Below are 18,651 nucleotides of genomic sequence, written 5' to 3' on the forward strand. Positions count from 1 at the left end.
AAATAAAAAAGAGTACCCTCTGTACGTTTTGTGCTACACAGTGCAAGTAGTAACTGCCATCTTATACCATAAAACCTTTTGTATGTAACACACTAAATTCAACTCTTTTTTCATTACAGTTATTATATTGTCAACTTTTATGCAAGTGTTAACCTCATTGACAAAAGCTGTTAAATGTACACAAATTTTCACCCTTATGTGACTCCTCAAGGACTTATAAATACCTGTTTGGTCGCTAAATAACGTTAGTTGCTCGAGAGCTTATCTTAATTTGTGTCACCTTTAGGCTCTTCACAAAAACAAGAAATACTTGTGAATAGCAGGACGCCAATTTTAAGGTTTTTATTAAAGGTATTATTACAAAATAAAGCATGATTTATTTTGTAGAAAACTAAGATACGGAGAGTACTTTGCATTTCTTAGTCTTTTCATTTATATCTCTCTTTCCTCATTATTATTATTATTATTATTATTATTATTATTATTATTATTATTATTATTATTATTATTATTATTATTATTAATATTATTATTATTATTATCATTACAAGCCATGCTACAACTCTAGTTGGAAAAGCACAATGCTATAAGCCCAAGGGCTCCACCTGGGAAAACCACTAAATCAAGGGAGATATGGATTATTGAATCACAATAAGAAAAAAAATTAGTTATACCATGATGATAAGTAAAATATACTACAGTAAACCGTACAAGATACTAATTTTCTTACATTTCAAAACAAATTGAACACTTATATATAGTGACAAAATTTTTTAATGAAGTTATATATTGAAAGTCTTCTTCATAGAATCATAAATATTCTTTATTCATTTTGAATACCAGTAGCCTGCAGGGAACCAATTCTTTATTAATTTTGTTATTCCATTAACCTACCGAGAACACTATCATTTACAAATTTTGATTTTCTTTTTAAATTATTAAAACAAATGAGAATAAGGCACTGTTTAATGATTACAAGTAAAAAACTATACACTATACAATACTCCACAATAATTTTTCTTACCACTTTTATTTAACATGTAATAATCTCCAAAGATTTAGTACATTTGAGAATAAAGCCCTCGGAAGGATATTGGGCGTTAAATGGCTGGACAGGAATAGAAATGAAACTACAAGAAAGATTACTCGAGTGTCATATGTGGATGAGACCATGATGAGGGGTAGATGGAGATGGTTTGGTCATGTTCTTTGCACTACCCCAGAGAGATTAGTTCACCAAACGTTCAGCTGGGCTCCACAAGGCACTAAAAGAGTGGGAAGACCCAAGCCTACATGGCTGAGGACTATGAAGCGTGAAGTAGGGGATGATGGATGGAGAAGTATTGAATTAAAAGCTCAAGATAGAGACGACAAGCAAAATTTAACCGAGACCCTATGCGTCAATAGGCGTAGGAGGAGATGATGATGAGATAATTGTGAAGAATTTTCTTTACTCTTCTGCCTTCTTTTTGTATTTTAGTCTTGCTCCAACTAATATGATAGTTAGCCTTGAAATTTCCATATCAAAACTTTAAGTTTTCTTCTACCAAGACACACGTAGAATGCGCTTGACACAACGTTGACAGATATGCCATGTATCGTGATATAATGCCGGGCGTTGAAACGTGAAACATAGGATATGCGCTACGTAACGTTGGTTCTTTTCTTAAACTATGTATTTTGAGATAAATTATTACCCTGGTTTTGAAAATAATTTTGGTACTGTTGATTTATAAGCAGCTTATTTTATCTGTTCAGTACCAATTCAGGTCTGATTAATTTCCAGATTGTATGCCCATCGGACCAGCACTTTTCTAATTACTCATTTAAATGATTAATCTTCAGTATGCCAGAATAGGTAGGATTACTATGTATGCAAGATTACTCTTTGTATTTTGTGAAAAATCCCGCTTCCCCCTCACTGGGCAAGAATATAATTCCCTGCCCAAAGTCCCTATTTGGCACCTCATCACACCAAGACTCACCTGTCGGGAGCTGACTCGGGTGAGGCCATGCGACCTTTGGATCACCCATTCGTTAGCGAGCAGGCATTGAGACTACCCTAGTCATCCTCTATCACTCTAGCTCACCTCAACTCCCCCACCAAGCAGAAGAGGACAGAGGAGTTATGGTGTTTTGTCAGCTGGAGAAAGGGAAGATAAACCTGGGAACTGTACCAGAGATACCTGATCTGCCAAGAAGCAAGGAACAGAGGGCTGAGCCAGTCAACTAAGGATGCAAGCAAGCTTTAACGGCCATTGCGCAGAGAATCATCAAGTACTTGGAAGTAAGTACAGGTAAACGTGGGCCCACAGTCAATTTTCCCTATTTTTAGATTTAGATTCGCACATTATTTAGGTTTTGCTGGCAATTTATACTATTCGGGCTGTGTGCAAGGGATTTTGTAAATTAACTTTGTATAATGTTTTGCTTTTTGAGATTAATCCAGTCTCGGGTTACAGGACGTGTTCGACCTCATTTTTTATCGTTTGATATTACAAAAGACCTTGTGTATAGAGCAAGAATATTATCATTACCATTTTGCATTTCTTTGATTGATTTTACTTATTTACCAATGTTAAGATTCTGATTCAACGTTGTAACTTTTGTATATCAAAGTACTTAGATTAGGTTATTCACTCTTGTATTTCTACTATTTTATTTGATTGTGTCTGTAATAAGAATATTTAATTCTGGATAGCATACCCAGGATATTGAAAGGAGTAAGTATATCTGAATAATTATTAGTGTGTCAGCGAAAGTACTCAGTGCTCATTCTCAGTGCTTCGAAGGTAAAGAGCCTTATTTTTAACTTTACTTCAATACATCCTTACTCACCTCCATTGCCACTGTCTCCATTCACAACGTAAAATTCCTGTCTAGCACCTCACAGGGGTCTCTGTGATGGTGCCAAAACAGACCCTTATAGTTTAGAGGGCTTTAGTAACGACAAGGCTAAAGTAGGCCATCAAATTACTTTTTTCATGTGTGGAGTTTTCAAGTGTGGAGTTTTTAGGCCTCTGGACAGAGAACACTTTTCTATTTAGAATAGTTTGTGAAGGGCATCAATCAAGTTATTACCAGGGTGTTTGTGCCCTTGAGTGTTAGTTCTCCTATCCTTCCCTGTTGATCTTTTTTGCATGTTGTAGGGAGACATTCCGGAACAATAAGGTCCCACTAAACAATAAATCAAAATAAATTTCTCCAAATGAGTAGTCCTTCAAACCGGATCCTAATACCTTTGACTTGTGAAGCATTAACGTAAATCAGCTTGATTAAGCATTGAGTACCTGGCTATTTCACTTAAATTTACATGCACCAGTCAGTTTGTCGAATGTGTAAAGCACAGATTTGAATTGGGAAGAGAGATTTGTAGTCATAATGATTTTATTGTTGTATCCATAACTTTAGGGAAAGACCACGTAACCAGGTTCATTTGTTACTTGAACGTTCTCTACAATTTTACATAAGTACTTCTTTTCTGTATTAAATCCGTTCAACCCACATGTTGTGGCAGGTTTTGTTCATGACCAGAAAGTTCTAACCTGCTTGAACTAAAGTTTTTATGTTATGCAAACGTTCGTGTTCACTGCTCTGGAAGAGTGATGGTTTACTGTATATGTTTTGTCAACTGATTTTGCCATTCCAACATTAATATTTATCATTTTGTACCTCGGTTTACCTACCCTCGTGTAGTTTACTTTCCCTAATTTCCAAGCTAACGTTCCCCATTAGCCTAGCACGTGTCCTTGTCCAACAGAGCGAATTGATGTACTCTAATATAAGTTTTCTTACAAGTATCACAGAAAATAATTTCACCAAGTCCGTTTCATTTCATGAGTTTGTTCAAAGATGGTGAATTTTGTTTACAACCCAAAATAGAGGGCTCTTATTTACAATTGAAATACCGTATGTATCCTACTGTTTTTTTTTTTTTTTTTTTTTTTTTTTTTACTGTAGTTTATTTGTAACTCCATTGTTTACCACTTACAAGCGTGACATTGATTTAACTTTATCCTCTGTGAGGGGAAAATTAGGTTGTCCTCTGTGGGAGGAAAATTGTGTGTTCTTTTCGTGTTTATCCTCCATGTGAGGAGATTTTATGTTGGGCCTCTGCAAGATGCAACGTTTATCCTCCGTGTGAGATGTTATATTTACCTCTGTGTGAGAGAATATATCTTTTGTCCGCTTTGCAATTGTTAAATTATTTGTCCTTTTCAGAAGGAGATTTTGTGTTTTGTCCTTTTTATCAATGAGATTTTGTGCTTGAACTCTGTGTGAGGGAAATTTTATGTTTGTTTAGCCTTTACGAGAGAGGACTTTTATCCTTTAAATTGTTGCCTCGTGAGTCCGTAACTTTTGAATTGTCCGGTGATCGCCTCAGCACACCAGCAACTATACAACCGTATCATAACATTGTCAACATCAATTGGTTATTTTGTCTTTTAACATAGCTTGTTGTCTCATATGCCCATGTGCTTTTAGGCATATTTTTATGCTATTCGTGAGTAGTTTTATCACTCATTTATCGCCCTTTGTGTATATTAATGTTTAGTGTCATGTAACTGAGCATCATCTGCTTTGCTGAGACCAGTCAGTTTGAATTTAGTGGTCATTTTGCAATTTACATCTTACCACTAAACAACATATTAATCTCGTTATGAGTAATTTTGAATATTCCATTATCGCAATTGTGCTTCTGTAGCTTTGTAAGTTTGTGAACAAGCTCTGCAATTTTACTATGGAATTTTGAGAATCACATTTCCCTTTGTTCTGCTGTGCCAATTCCGTTCATCACACACATTTAAATCAAGATGGCGGAGTTTGCTTATAACATCAACAAACCTTCACAGCCTAAGGCTGGAACGCTTGGCCTAGAGGAGATTAACGCTCTACTTTAGGGACAGAAAATAAAGTTCAAATTTGTTTGTGAAGATGCCGATTAAGCCATTCATGCTCTTGACTCGGTAGATTTTCCAAGTATAGCTCCTAAAGACGTTGAAATTTAAAACCCTCATAGTTGAAGTAAGAGACAAACAGGGTAATTACAAAACCTTTTGGAGGCGTCATTATGACATGTCATAGTTAAATCTAATTATATTGAGCTTGCTGCCTATTCAAGGAAAATTGAAATTGCTTATAATAGCCTCATGGCTCATCCAAACTTAAACATTAAATCCAGTCAGTTTTGTTCTCCTTTGTCGGCCACACCTCAAGTAATGCGTCCCATTGTAAATGCCATTAACAGTCCCTTAGTTGATCCCCCTAATGTCTCGGTAGTCAAGTACAAGATTCGTGATTTTGCATCAGTTCTCCCTCCTCTTCAATCTTCTCATTTTAATACTATGCTGCCACCACAGCACAATATTAGTAAATCTACATCAGTCCACAAAGCAATAGAAGAGTTTGACGACAGTATATTGCTAGTTTCAGTATATGATATACCCATTACAGCCAAGGATATTGCACATAATACCAAGAAAGACCCAGTACTTAGTAAGGTTTTAGAGAGTTTAATGACAGGTAAAGACTTTATGTGGAAATGAGGTAAATTGTAAGCCCTATAAAGATATATGGAGTGAATTGAGTAAAGCACAAGGGTGTATAATGAAAGGGTCAAGAAGGATTATTCCTAGTTAACTGAGGAATAAGGTTTTGTCTGAATTACCTGCTGATCATCAAGGTATCGTCAGATCAAAGTCTCTTGCGAGGACTTTTGTCTGGTGGCCAGGTGTATGTAAAGATATTGAAGTATTTGTAAGAAATTGTATGAATTTTGTTATGCAACAGAACAACCCTCAATTTGCTAGAATGCACCCGTGGGAATTACCCAGGTATCCATGGCAAAAAGTGCACATAGATTTTGCAGGTCCTTTCTGAGGTTATTTGTTTTTGATAGTCGTAGATGCTTACAGTAAGTGGCCAGAAGTAATTCCAACGAAGACAACATCATCTTCCGCCACAATTCAAGAATTAATGATAAAATTTTCTACATATGGAATTCCTGAAAGAATGGTAACTGATAATGGTCCACAGTTTACCTCACATGAATTTAAAGATTTTTGTGAATTTAATGATATTAAATATACATTTTCCACGGATGGAGAGGCTGAAAGATTTGTTCAAACATTTAAGCATTACATGAAATGCAGAAAAGCAAATACTAATAACATATTTTTTAATGTGTCTAAGTTTTTATTGTCTTATAGAACAACACCACACAGCACAATAGGTGACACCATCAAATTTGTTGATGGGGAGGAGGATTAGGTGTAAGTTAGATTTGTTGTATCCAACTTTGCAAGGTGGTTAAGAAGAAAAAGGGTATAAGCAATTAAAAAGTTTCCCAAAAGTAAGACAATTTTCCCCATTATTCTAATGTCACGATAAGATGATACAATACTCCAGAAAAAAAGGGTACCAAGCAAAATTGTAAAAGAGATAGGAAATTTACATTATGATGTTCAAGTCGGTGAAATTATTGAAAAACGTCATGTTGGTCAATTAAAGCTATGAAATAAAAATCCTGTAGATCACGTGAATGTTAGAGATGACAAATTTTCAGAAGTAGTTAAATCAAATATTAATCAAGATGCTCAACATCAGATGTAGATTCAGAATCTATTCATGTACCAGTACAGAATGAAGTTAGTGTACTTCCCTATAGGATGAATAGAGGGAAGCCCCCTGAAAGATTAGATTTGTAAAGTTTTGTACAATGTCAAGTTAAGGGGGAGGAGACTGTTATGTATTTTGTACTTTATTACCAAATGCGCTGCGTGTATCAAAAATAGTGTTGCACAGTATTGCAGGGACAGAACATGTTTGAACATATTTCATAAGTTTAGTAGCGTATGTTATGAAGGATTTGATCATTAATTAATTGTCCTAAAGTTAGGATGTGAGCCTTCTTACTTTTGTATAGAGTAGGATCCGATCTTTTTGAGAGTGATGCTCATTTGTTATTTTTGTATGTGTGTACCAGTTTTGTTTACATACTGTATTCTCACCGAGAGTCAGAAGTTGTTAGAGAAAAGCAGAACTGTAGACCTGAGCAAGATTAAACGTATTTTAATAAGAAGTCTCTGATCATATCCCATCTACACAGATGACAAGTCAGCGAAGATGCTGGGATAGGAATATTCTCTACTAATAATAAACTAAATTGTTTTTTAGGTATGTTTGAGGGCAGTATTTAACTTTGATAACCAACACCATATCCAATACTAGGCTCAGCATCTAGAGAAAATGTAATTTATGGAAATAATTTTCTTTCCATTAGTAAAATATTTGTAAACATTATCCACGATTTCCCTGGCTAAACAGGAGAGAAAACGCTCTGCAGAAGTTGGCATTGTAAGTGCTCTTGATAGACTTTCTGTACTTATTAGACACAATGATCTTGAAGAAAATACATAGAAGTACAAGTAGGCAGTGGAGTTAAGAGCAAAATAAGTCTGCTTGGCTTGGCAAAGTGCATTATATACGAGAGATGAATTGCCAATTATAGACAAGTTTTGTTTGAAATTACGTTCATGGCTCATGGTTGGAGACCTAATCTTATAAGTTTAAAATTCATTCCTCAATGGCTTAAGATATAGGTGGACGGATTATGGGATTTAGGGCATAGTCCAAGTGTTAGGCACTATAAAGGTCATTCAGCGATACAGCAAAGTATGAGTATAAATTGTGTAGTCAATGATGATAGATAAAATAATCAAATAATCAAATATTAGATTATCTACCTATCTATATGTGTACGTATACACACACACACACACACACACACACACACATATATATATATATATATATATATATATATATATATATATATATATATATATATATATATATATATATATATATATATAGATAGATAGATAGATAGATAGATAGATAAATAGATAGATATATCATATTATATATATACAGTATATATATTGTGTATGTCTGTATCATATATACTGTATGTATATACAATTAAAGTTAGAGGATCAATCCTGTGAATAGGACACGCGGGTTTTACGTGGCTATGTTTTACGGAGAAATATATTTTTGAATGATTTGTAGTCTATCAATGCCATCCCTGGTTGACCTAGGATCAAAATCCTTCCGAGATTCTTAATTGTTTTCCACTGACCATCTGGGAGAAAAAGTAGAGCTGAAAAAAAGAGGGACTCCGATTGACGGAATCTTTCCGCCTTTTAAGACCAAGGTCTATAGAATACGTCAATAGAAAAGGAGGTCAACCCACGCACAGGCAAATTGGGGGTGAGCGGGGATGAAAGGGGTAAGCGTTAAGTGGGGCTAAGTTTTGTGACGTCACTGAGCACCATTGGCCGGCGAAAGAGCACCATTCAGCATAGCTTGTTTTGCAATAGTCAGTTTTCTTCATTATCCCGTTATGAATAACATTTCTATTTAAAAAAAAAAATAATATTATAAGATATATTGGTGACTAGATTTCGTGATAAAATACTCCCTGTGAGAAGGTGTTGTTGTTGTTGGGGTATTAAAGCCAACACTTGTTGTTGGCACGGGCCTTTCCCTTGGTTGGCCCGTAGGAAGAAGGTGTTAAGGAAAATGGTTTAAAGAGTCGTAGATCAGGAACGGAAAAAATTGTTATTCAAATTCTTTATGGAAATATTCAATCACCAAATGTACAAATAAGCAACGTGCATGCATTTTTAACTAATCTTTTACTAATGACTCAAAACTAAATTATAAAAATATATATTCAAATATGGTTGTTCAAATATGCTAAAAAAAAATAAGTAATCAAGATTATTACATTTTATAACCTTTTAACTTTAATAACTATTTTCCTTGCGGAGGTTATTTCTTTCAATTAATATTCTTATTCTAAAAAGATTTAGACAATGAACAAAATAAGTGACTAAACAAAGTGGTAATCCCATTACATTTGGATTATCTAATGCTATTTTTTACTACTCTGTTCCCATGTTCGTTCTTTTTCCCGATGAAAACGTTTGATTTTATTTCCATATTCTTTATCAGATCAGTAAATTCTTTTGATGGCTTCACTAATTCATCATTTGCTCTGCTAATTATACCTGTTCACGAATTGTCCCCTTTAATACAGAAAACCCAAGATTTGTGCATCAGGGAAACTTAAGGGTAATGAAACCGGCGAGATAGTCTAGACCTTTCTATATTGCATCTTCCAGGTGTTCAATTACCAACTTCCCCTTTACTTTCTATAACATCATTTCCTTCTTCGCATTCATCGGGCAAACAAACTACCATCGCAGATAGTCTTAGTTCACGTACTAGCGATTTGTCATCTTCATCTTGAGAGAGAGTTTCACGTGGTAGCCTACTATCCTCAATTTTTTTTAATAAGGCGCATTTGCACTGACTCGCAGCGGTGCCCTTTTAGCTCAGAAAAATTTCCTGATCGCTGATTGGTTAGAGTCATCTTTTCCAACCAATCAGCGATCAGGAAACTTTTCCGAGCTAAAAGGGCACCCCTGCGAGTCGGTGCAAATCTGCCTCACTAAAAAGAATTGACTACAGTAGTGCTTTCACACAGCTACTATAGGCTGTGAGTAAAGGGGTCTCGCTCCATTTCTTCACTGTTTTCTGCTGTTATTCCAGAAAATTTGACTGTTTTGGAATCCAGGATAATCCCTTTTATATGATGTGTGCCAAACTGCAAAGGAAATTAACGAACTGGACCAAAAGTGACTGTTTTCCTTTCCAAATGTTAAAGAAGAAAAAGCGTAGTTAATGCACGCCATCAAGAGAGCCCGATATGTTCCTAACTATAATAGTAGGGGAAATACTATATTTATTGTCGTAATAATTATAATTGCATTATATTGTTCATTGGTATTGGGTACAGAATAATCAGCTTCTTGTATAATGATGAAAAGAATACTAAACTGTTTACAAAATTACTTTGGTATTCACACATTTTTCCCTTGCTACTCACTACTTCATTCTCTCTTTGATTTCTTGTCTTTCAATTCTTGTTTCCTCATTCTTCGGTTGCGCTCTCTCTCTCTCTCTCTCTCTCTCTCTCTCTCTCTCTCTCTCTCTCTCTCTCTCTGCGTCAATGACCTTAGATGTCAGGATGCTACGTTTCAGGTGTGCCAGCTACACTTTAAATCTAATTATATTGAATCAGAGACATCCTCTTCGATAAGACAATTCGGAGGAAACTCATAGCTAAGAGAATTGCAAACAATAACAGTGGAAAAATAAGAATAATTCATCAAAAATTTCAAGCAATGTACAGGAAGATCAGGTGATTGTGAGTGATTGTGCAAAATATGTTGAATTATTTTAAATTGTCGGAATTGTTTTCTTTTTATTAATTTTTCAAAATTAAATTGTACAAATCATTCTGTTTTTTTCGGTATGCAGGGTCCTGATATTAGACTACTGCCACGGGAAAGTTTAATTTTAATTTTATTACTATTTTCTCTGTCCAATTTTTCTTAGCCCGATTATTCAAAGTCGTCTCCTTTTGGTGTGTATAATCTCCTAATTCTTCTATGAAGATTATCAGCTGTAGATTGTAAAGAGAAACTAAGGGAGTAGGCTCGTGAGAGAAAGAAGGATTGTGGATGTCACAACCAAACTCATTCGTTATTCGTCTCCATATCAATGGACCTACTCATGGTGACTTCTTCCCCCAATGACCAGGCCTGTCCTTGCTTCGACACGATATATTGTCTCACCCGCCACTTTCGTTTGGTTTGACTTTGGCCTGTTTATTCAGTGTGGTTGGGTTAATACGAATAAAGTGAGGAGCTTGACTGATAAATCTTTGTGGATGGTACCAGCTATATCAAATTAACATGAATATGATAGATTTCAATGAGAAGTCTAATTTTAAATTTCATCTTCACTAGCTAAGAAAATTGTACTACAGCCTTTAAGATAAGCCTTCTGTGTTGTGAATAACAAAATTCCTTGTCTGTTAAATGGTATGGATAATCCGCTCCACAGATTTGATTAGGAAAAGGAATGACCTATTCCCTAGAATATGCTCCAGGAAGTAAAACTTGAGTCTATAAAATATAGACGAATGACCAACGTTTAAATTCAAGATTCTTCGTTGGATTTGAATTATGCTTTACATTAATCTTCTTAGAGTAATTAAAGTATGGGATTAGAATGTATAAAAATTCTGTGTTTTAAAGTAAGATCAAAGACATGAAAATTAAGAATGGGCTACATCTTGAACATGATGTCCCATATTCATTTTCTATCTTTTTGTTAGGTAAAACATGAGAAACCGTTAGACTAGAAGATACTGATAAAAATAACAACCGGAAAATTTGCATCTATTCTTAAAGCTGTCTGATAACATGGAAATATAACACATCTATGGTAAAAACTAAAGCACATATACAGAAAAACATGTCCAAAACTACTTACATTCAAATTTATCATTTTCCGTACATGCCCATGTTTGCCATTCTACTAGAGCTCCACGTGGTAAAGCTGGAACAACAACATACGTTGTGATCTGGGATTCACTTTGACGCGCTATCATTCGTTGAGCTACAGCAACATCAGATAGCTTTGTTACAAAGCATACACCCTGAAATGAGAAAAATAGCCTACCTCAATAGTTTGCCAAAAAATTCTGTAATACCTAAAATGATAAAGAGGTGTCTTAATACCACTTTCCTTTATTCATGGTACAACAGCTGAAATACTGAAATATCTTATCCTGTAAACTGTTTAACTAATTTAGGTTAATTTTTTTGAACACCAACCTTTCGCGCAAACACACTGACAAAACGATTTATTATATGGGCTTTAGTGCTTTACGTTTTTAGGATAGAGAGCTCAAATTCATCTTGATTTCTCGGCAGCAGATTAAACAATACTTTGCACCCACGACCATTCCGCTATTGAATTATTTCTTGTTGTTTTACGTATCAGAAAATAAATATCTAAATTGCCCTGACTTAGAGATCATTAGGTCTAAGATTTGGATAGTTTTAAGAATAATGACCAGATTCGAGCTGAAACAGAGCTATATAAAAATGTCAAATATGTAAATTATAGAGATGGCTTACAAAAATACACTTTATTACATATCTATAGAGAATTTCCACTTTTACAAAATATCACTTATTACAATAAATTGGTATCAAGCAGGTTTTACTTTACACATTTTCTACACTCTAAAAGTTCAATAAATTGGTAGACTGGTTGTGAATGAATCCTGTGGAGTAAAACTTCCATGATTTTAGTCTTTTTATCCAATAATCAAAGGACTCAACAGTAGCATGTTATATCTCTTTATATAAACTACGATATTTACCTGTTCTTGTGCTTCCTGGGTGTTAAGGCCTTTGCTCTCAAATAATTATTTTAAATTATTTATCTAATAATTCTCGAAATGAAATTGCTGGACTGACGTCAAGAGGCTTCAGCGTAAAATGACTGAGGGGTTCTCGAAACAAATGAATCTCTCGTTCTTCATTTGAACCTGAATATGAGTCCTTTGTTTCTTTACAGTCTCGCGGTCTAAGGTACATTATGATGTAAATGGGCAAAAGCTATTCTTGAGATTTTGGTGATGTAACCTACCACAAAAACTGTTTGGACCTTTCAGAGAGAACTATCTTTAAATATAGGATCATCGAAATACAGTGGGAGCAAGTTATTATTTTGGGCATTTAGCTTAATGTTGGAAGCCCATAATTATAGATAGAGACTACAGGATTTCATGTTCACATGACATATCTAATAGGATTAGATTATACCTGTGTGGTTCTATACCTTTATGTGTAAGGTATGGAGTGGACAGTTGCGAAATTCCACTCTCGCTGTACCATTAATTGAGAATGTGAATTTCCTGTACAACCTACGATACTTTCTTGTTATTCTCAAACAGTTATTATTCACACAATTCTACATGTCTTGACTGGATCTTTCCATCCACAAGTGAATCTACCTTCTCTAGATCCTCTGATTCTCCCCAACTAGAGTTCAAGACTGTCTTCTTCAAGTTCAGTGCAATGCATTAAGCTTATGATTACATCTGGTTTTAATTACTGTGAAGCCTATTACGTTGTAAGGAGAAGAAAAATATTCTTAATATAAAATTGTAATAACCGCTTGTGTGATATTCTGGACGATGAACAGGATTTTATTCCAAAAGCCCTCTTGCTGAGAGAATGGCCTGACACAGTTTTCCGTCTTCAATAGGGAATATCTTTTGTGTGTTGAAGCCTTGTAACTGGCAAGAGGACTCTCAAACTGAGGGAAACGTTTCTCTTAATTTCACTTCGACCTCCTCATAATAATATAAGCTACTTCCATTTGGCTGTCAGAGCTATTTGACTGATATTTCCCTTTTTATTCTTATATATATATATATATATATATATATATATATATATGTATGTTTTATATATATATGTATATATATATATATATATATATATATATATATATATATATATATATATATATATATATATATATATATATATATATATATATATATATATGCAGTAATACATCGATATACGAGCACTCCAACATGCAAGCATTCTGAGATATAAGCCAGCCTCGAGCAAAATTTTGCATTTAGATACGAACTCGCTTACAGATGCTCACACTAGATGGCCAAGCATTTGGGAGCGCTCTAAGGCCGCATGGCCCACATCACTTATTCAGTTCACGTGGTCGTCACCTTCAGCACACATCCTCCGTGATGTGATTGCAGTAGTTACATGATTTTCACTGTTTTTGTGAACATTCTTTGTAAAAATTCCTGATGACGATGGAAATGAAGAATGAAATTATTGAGACACATGAGCGTGGAGTTGGCATGTGTTAGTTGGTGCACCATTATGAGCAGAGTACATACAGTAGATGATTTAAAAAAGTAAAGAAAAAATAGAAAAGAATAAAAAGATTAAAAAAAAAAGGTAGGTTCAAACTTAATTTTAAACTTAAGTGTTATGCTATATGTAAGGAACAGTATTAATACGGTACTGTACTGGACAACTCTCTTTCCTTCCCTTCTTCTCGTCCTCCGCACACTTCGTCGTTAAACACTATCGCCTCTTGAAGGTAAGATCTCATAATAAAATCACATTTTATTTCTTATCTCAGTAATCAATTTATCATTTTTTGTGTGTGTACACTATGTCTATACAGTACAGCATAGAAATTAAAAACATGTTTTATCCATCGTTATTATAATTATTTTGGGTGTTTTTAGGAGGCTGCAACAAATAAAAATTTGTTCAGTTATTTTTTATGGGAAAAATTGAATTATGATATGAAAAATTTACTTAAAAGCTGGACCCAGGAATAATTTATACCCTTATCTCAAGGTATTACTATATATATATATATATATATATATATATATATATATATATATATATATATATATATATATATATATTGTAGATATAAATGTATATACAATATATATATATATTGTATATATAAATATATATACAATATATATATATATATATATATATATATATATATATATATATATATATCATAATCAGCTGTTACTAGTCCACAGCAGGAAGCAGGACAAAGACCTCAGATATTTCTTTCTATTCACGTTTGTTTATGGTATTTCTATGCCAGTCTATATCCTCAAGTTTTCTTAGCTTGTCAATCAATCGTCTTCTCTTCCTTCCCCTGTTTCTTTTGCAATCTCTAGGGACCTATTCTGTTTTTGTTAATGCCCATCTATTATCTGTCATTCTCATTATCGGTCCACCCCATGTCTATTTCTTTCTTTTACATGTTGTTAGAATATCCTCTACTTTATTTGCTCTCGTATCCATGTTGCTCTTTTTCTGTCTTATTGTCATTCCCATCATTATTCATTCCATTGCTCTTTGAGTTGTTACTGGCTTGTATTCTAAGGCTTTCGTAATGCTCCAAGTTTCTGATGCATCAGTTAATGCTGGTAGGATCATGTGATTAAATACTCTTCTTTTCAGAGGAAATGGCATAATACTTTGCCTAATATCATTTTGTTTATCAAAAGCTGTCCATCACATGCTTATGCTTCTTTTAATTTTGGTCTCATGTTCTGGGGAAACACTTACTGTCTGTTCTAAGTATGTATATTAATTAACGATCTCTAGTCCATAACTCTTATTTGCTGTTGGTTGGCATTTTCATTGAATATTATTTTAGTTTTACTCATAATTCACCTTCCGTCCTACTGTAAATAAGCTCATTTGTATAGATGGTAATTTTTTTCTAACATCTTTTGCTATTCCTTCCATGATTCACTAAACACAACTATATCCTCTGCAAATCTCAAGTTATTAAGGTATTCCCAATTAATGTTAATTCCTACATTTTACCAATCTAAATTTTTAAAAACTTCTTATAGGCATGGTGTTAAATTTGGGAGAGATAGGGTCTCCCTGTTTGAATTCCTTTCTCAGTCCCAATTTACTCACTATCTTTATGTAGTTTTACGATGACTGTACTTCCTGTATAGATATCTTCAAGTGCTTTAATGTAAGATTCATCTATTTCTTTGAAGTGCTTTCATTACTGTTGAAGTTTTCTCATACTCTATAACGGCCATATAAATTGGTTGGTTATATTCTGTTGATGTTTCCTTTAGCTGGTTAATTACATGGATATGGTCTGTTGTTAAATACCCACTTCTAAAGCCTGCTTGCTTTCGTGATTGATTAAAATCTAGCTGTCTTTCTTTTCGGACTAATATGATCTTTATAAATATTCTATATAATACTGACAGTAAACTTATTGGGCGGTAACTTTTCAGATCTTTTGTCTCCCTTTTTGTGAATTAGTATAATGATATAATTTTTCCAAGCTGTAGGTATAGAGCAATATAACGGACATTTTGTGCAAAATTCTGCGAGTTTTACTAGTATGAAATCTCCTCCACCTATTATTAAATAAATTGTTAGGCTATCTTTTCCTGCCGCTTTGCCCCTTTTCATGCCTTTTAATGCTTTATTTACCTCTCATACTGGTGAGTTTGGCACTGGATCTGATGTTTCATTATTTCTATTAGCAAACTTAGTTCTTATATCATTATTGTATGGCATTGTATAGAACTCTACAATTTTTATCACTCCACATCTTTTGTTGATAATATTTCCATTTTCATCTTTTAAAGCAAGCATCTGTTGGCACCGTGTTCTACTCTCCTTTTTCTGCAATTTGATGCTTCTTCCTTTAATTAGTGTTTCCTCAGTTTAGGTCTGATTGTGTTTACGTATGTCTTGGGTTTTTAGTTTGCTTATTGTTTTGGGTAGTTCTGCTAATTCTATTTCATCTCTCTTGAATTTTATCTTAATTTCCAATCTTTTCTTTATTAGGTTTAGTCTTTCATGATAGTTTTCCTTGATCTTGTTTAAGAACTTTTTCCACGTATCTCTTGTAATTATTCCAATAAACATTTTGTGAAATTACTGTTCCTTTCTTCTTTAGTTGCCTCCATTTCATCATGTAACTGGGAGTACCTATTTTGTATTGCTAAACTAAACTCATCAGAATTTTCTCTTATTACACGAGCATTTATTTTCCTTCTTCAAATTAGTTTTTCTCTTTCTTTCCTTAGATCTATACTAATTTTACATCTCTCACCACCCTACGGTCGCTTGATTTTAATTTATTTAACAATGTTACATCTTTAATTAAATCAACCTTTTCAATGCAACCAAAATCTATTTTGTTTTTTTTTTGTTTCCTAATTTGGGGTTCTCCATGTTCATTTTCTATATAACTTTTCATATAAAATTGTTCATAATTCTAAGATTGTTTGTTTCAGTAAATTTTATAGGCATGTCTCCTCTGTCAATCCTTGTTCAATTCCAAATTTAATCAGTGTTGATTCTCCTCTCTTCTTTTGATCTACTTTAGCATTGAAATCACCCAAAACAAATGTAAATTTAGTCTTATGTTTCTCATAGATATACCCAGATCTTAATAAAAAGTTTCCATTTCTTCCTCTGTATGGGATGTTGTAGATGTATATGTTTGAATGATCTTCAGTTTATACTTTTTATTTAGTTTGATAATTAATCCTGCGATTTTATCACTAGTACTAAAAAAATCTTCTATGTTACTTGCAAGATTTTTGTTGATCAGAATATCCACTTCATTTTCTTAATTCCTTTCATGTCCTCTAAAGCAAAATATACGGCCCCTTTTAACTCTATATAAGATTCCCCAGTTCTTCTAATTTCACTAAATTCTATGATATCCCAATTTAATTCTGTCAGCTCTTCTAGTAACACAACAAGATCTTCTTCCCTAGACAGGATACTGATCATTGTATGTCGCAAGGTTCAGTTTCCATAGGTGGCCTGTTCAGGTTCAGAGATTTTTACCAGCCCTTGCAGTGGGATGTAACTGCCCACCACCTTGAGCAGTTGTTCCACTGCCACTGGGGACTGGAGACCGAGACGGGGTTGTATTACTCATGTCTGGAAAATATTTCTACATTCATTACAATTCATTGCACAGAGGAATGCAGCACGAATTAACGTCCTAGAAGAGTTGCTTACCATGGATAAAGATTCTCTTCAACCCTTACCAAGTGGAAAGTAGCCACTGAGCAATCATAGTACAGTAGTTAACCCCTTGAGTGAAGAAGAATTGCTTGGTTATCTTACTGCTGTGAGGTGTATGAGGAGAGAGGAGAATGTGTAAAGAAATTGGCCAGACTATTTGGTGTATGTGTAGGCAAATGAAAAGTGAGCTGTAACCAGAGAAAGACCCAATGTAATACTATCTGGACAGTCAAAGGATCCAATAACTCTCTAATGGTAGTATTCCAACAGGTGCCTGGGGCTTGGTTCAACAAGCTGTTCTACCTATTGAAGAGAGGAAATACTAGTGTTGCAGCAGACCCAAGGTTTTTTTTTTTTTTTTTCTTTTTTTTTGCTTATTGAAATGTCGTTTCTTGCTTATCTAATGATCACAATGTTTTGGATTTTCCTTTATGCATTCATATAAGGGTTTAAAATGATGATAGTAATTGATCATACCACAAAACTCTTGTAGTGCTTTAATGTTTCCTGGCCTTGAGAAATTGATAACGGTTTGGACCTTTGCCTGAGGTTTTAACAATTTTAGGACTCATTCAATGACCGAGAAATTTAAATTTATTTTTCCCCCATTCACATTTGTCTTGTCGGACCATTAACCAATTTTTTTCTGAGGCTCTTGAAGTCTTCTTTTGAGTCTTTGCAATACTATTTATAGTAGGGGCTGAAAATCAGCATGCTGTCGCTGTACACGGCACAGCAAAGTAATTCTTTCAAGTTGTCTTACATACAGCTTTGAAAAGAGGCACTCCGTTTTGAAGGCTGATATTTTTGTAATTATATGTCCCGAACGAGTTGATGATTAGTGTCTTTTTTAATCCATTTTTCACCACCAGGACTTGATGATACCCTTTCGTGAGATCGATTTTCAAGAATATTTTTGCCATTTCGAGCTGATTAGTTTCGTCATTGATGTTAAGTAGTGGGTATCTGTCTGGTACTGTTTGAACGTTAAATAGCCGGTATTCCCCACAGGGCTGTCATGTGCTGTCTTATTTAGATACCATGTGGAGGGAAGATGTCAAATGAGTTGAGGCTTTCTGGCAGATTCCTGCCTTTTCCATGTCCTAGAATA

The 18,651-nt window shown here is 34.2% G+C and overlaps 1 protein-coding gene across 3 annotated transcripts in view; it reads right to left on the reverse strand.

Moving 5' to 3' along the window:
- Positions 1-18,651, reverse strand: part of LOC137643945 (uncharacterized) — a 648,304-nt gene that overhangs the window by 47,162 nt on the left and 582,491 nt on the right. For all 3 annotated transcript variants that reach the window (XM_068376721.1, XM_068376722.1, XM_068376720.1), the window contains exon 13: positions 11,413-11,578. In XM_068376721.1, coding sequence (XP_068232822.1) covers positions 11,413-11,578 — 166 coding nt within the window. The remainder of the gene's footprint in view (positions 1-11,412; positions 11,579-18,651) is intronic.

Source organism: Palaemon carinicauda, chromosome 7 (genome assembly GCF_036898095.1).
Source record: "Palaemon carinicauda isolate YSFRI2023 chromosome 7, ASM3689809v2, whole genome shotgun sequence".
NCBI lineage: Eukaryota > Metazoa > Arthropoda > Malacostraca > Decapoda > Palaemonidae > Palaemon > Palaemon carinicauda.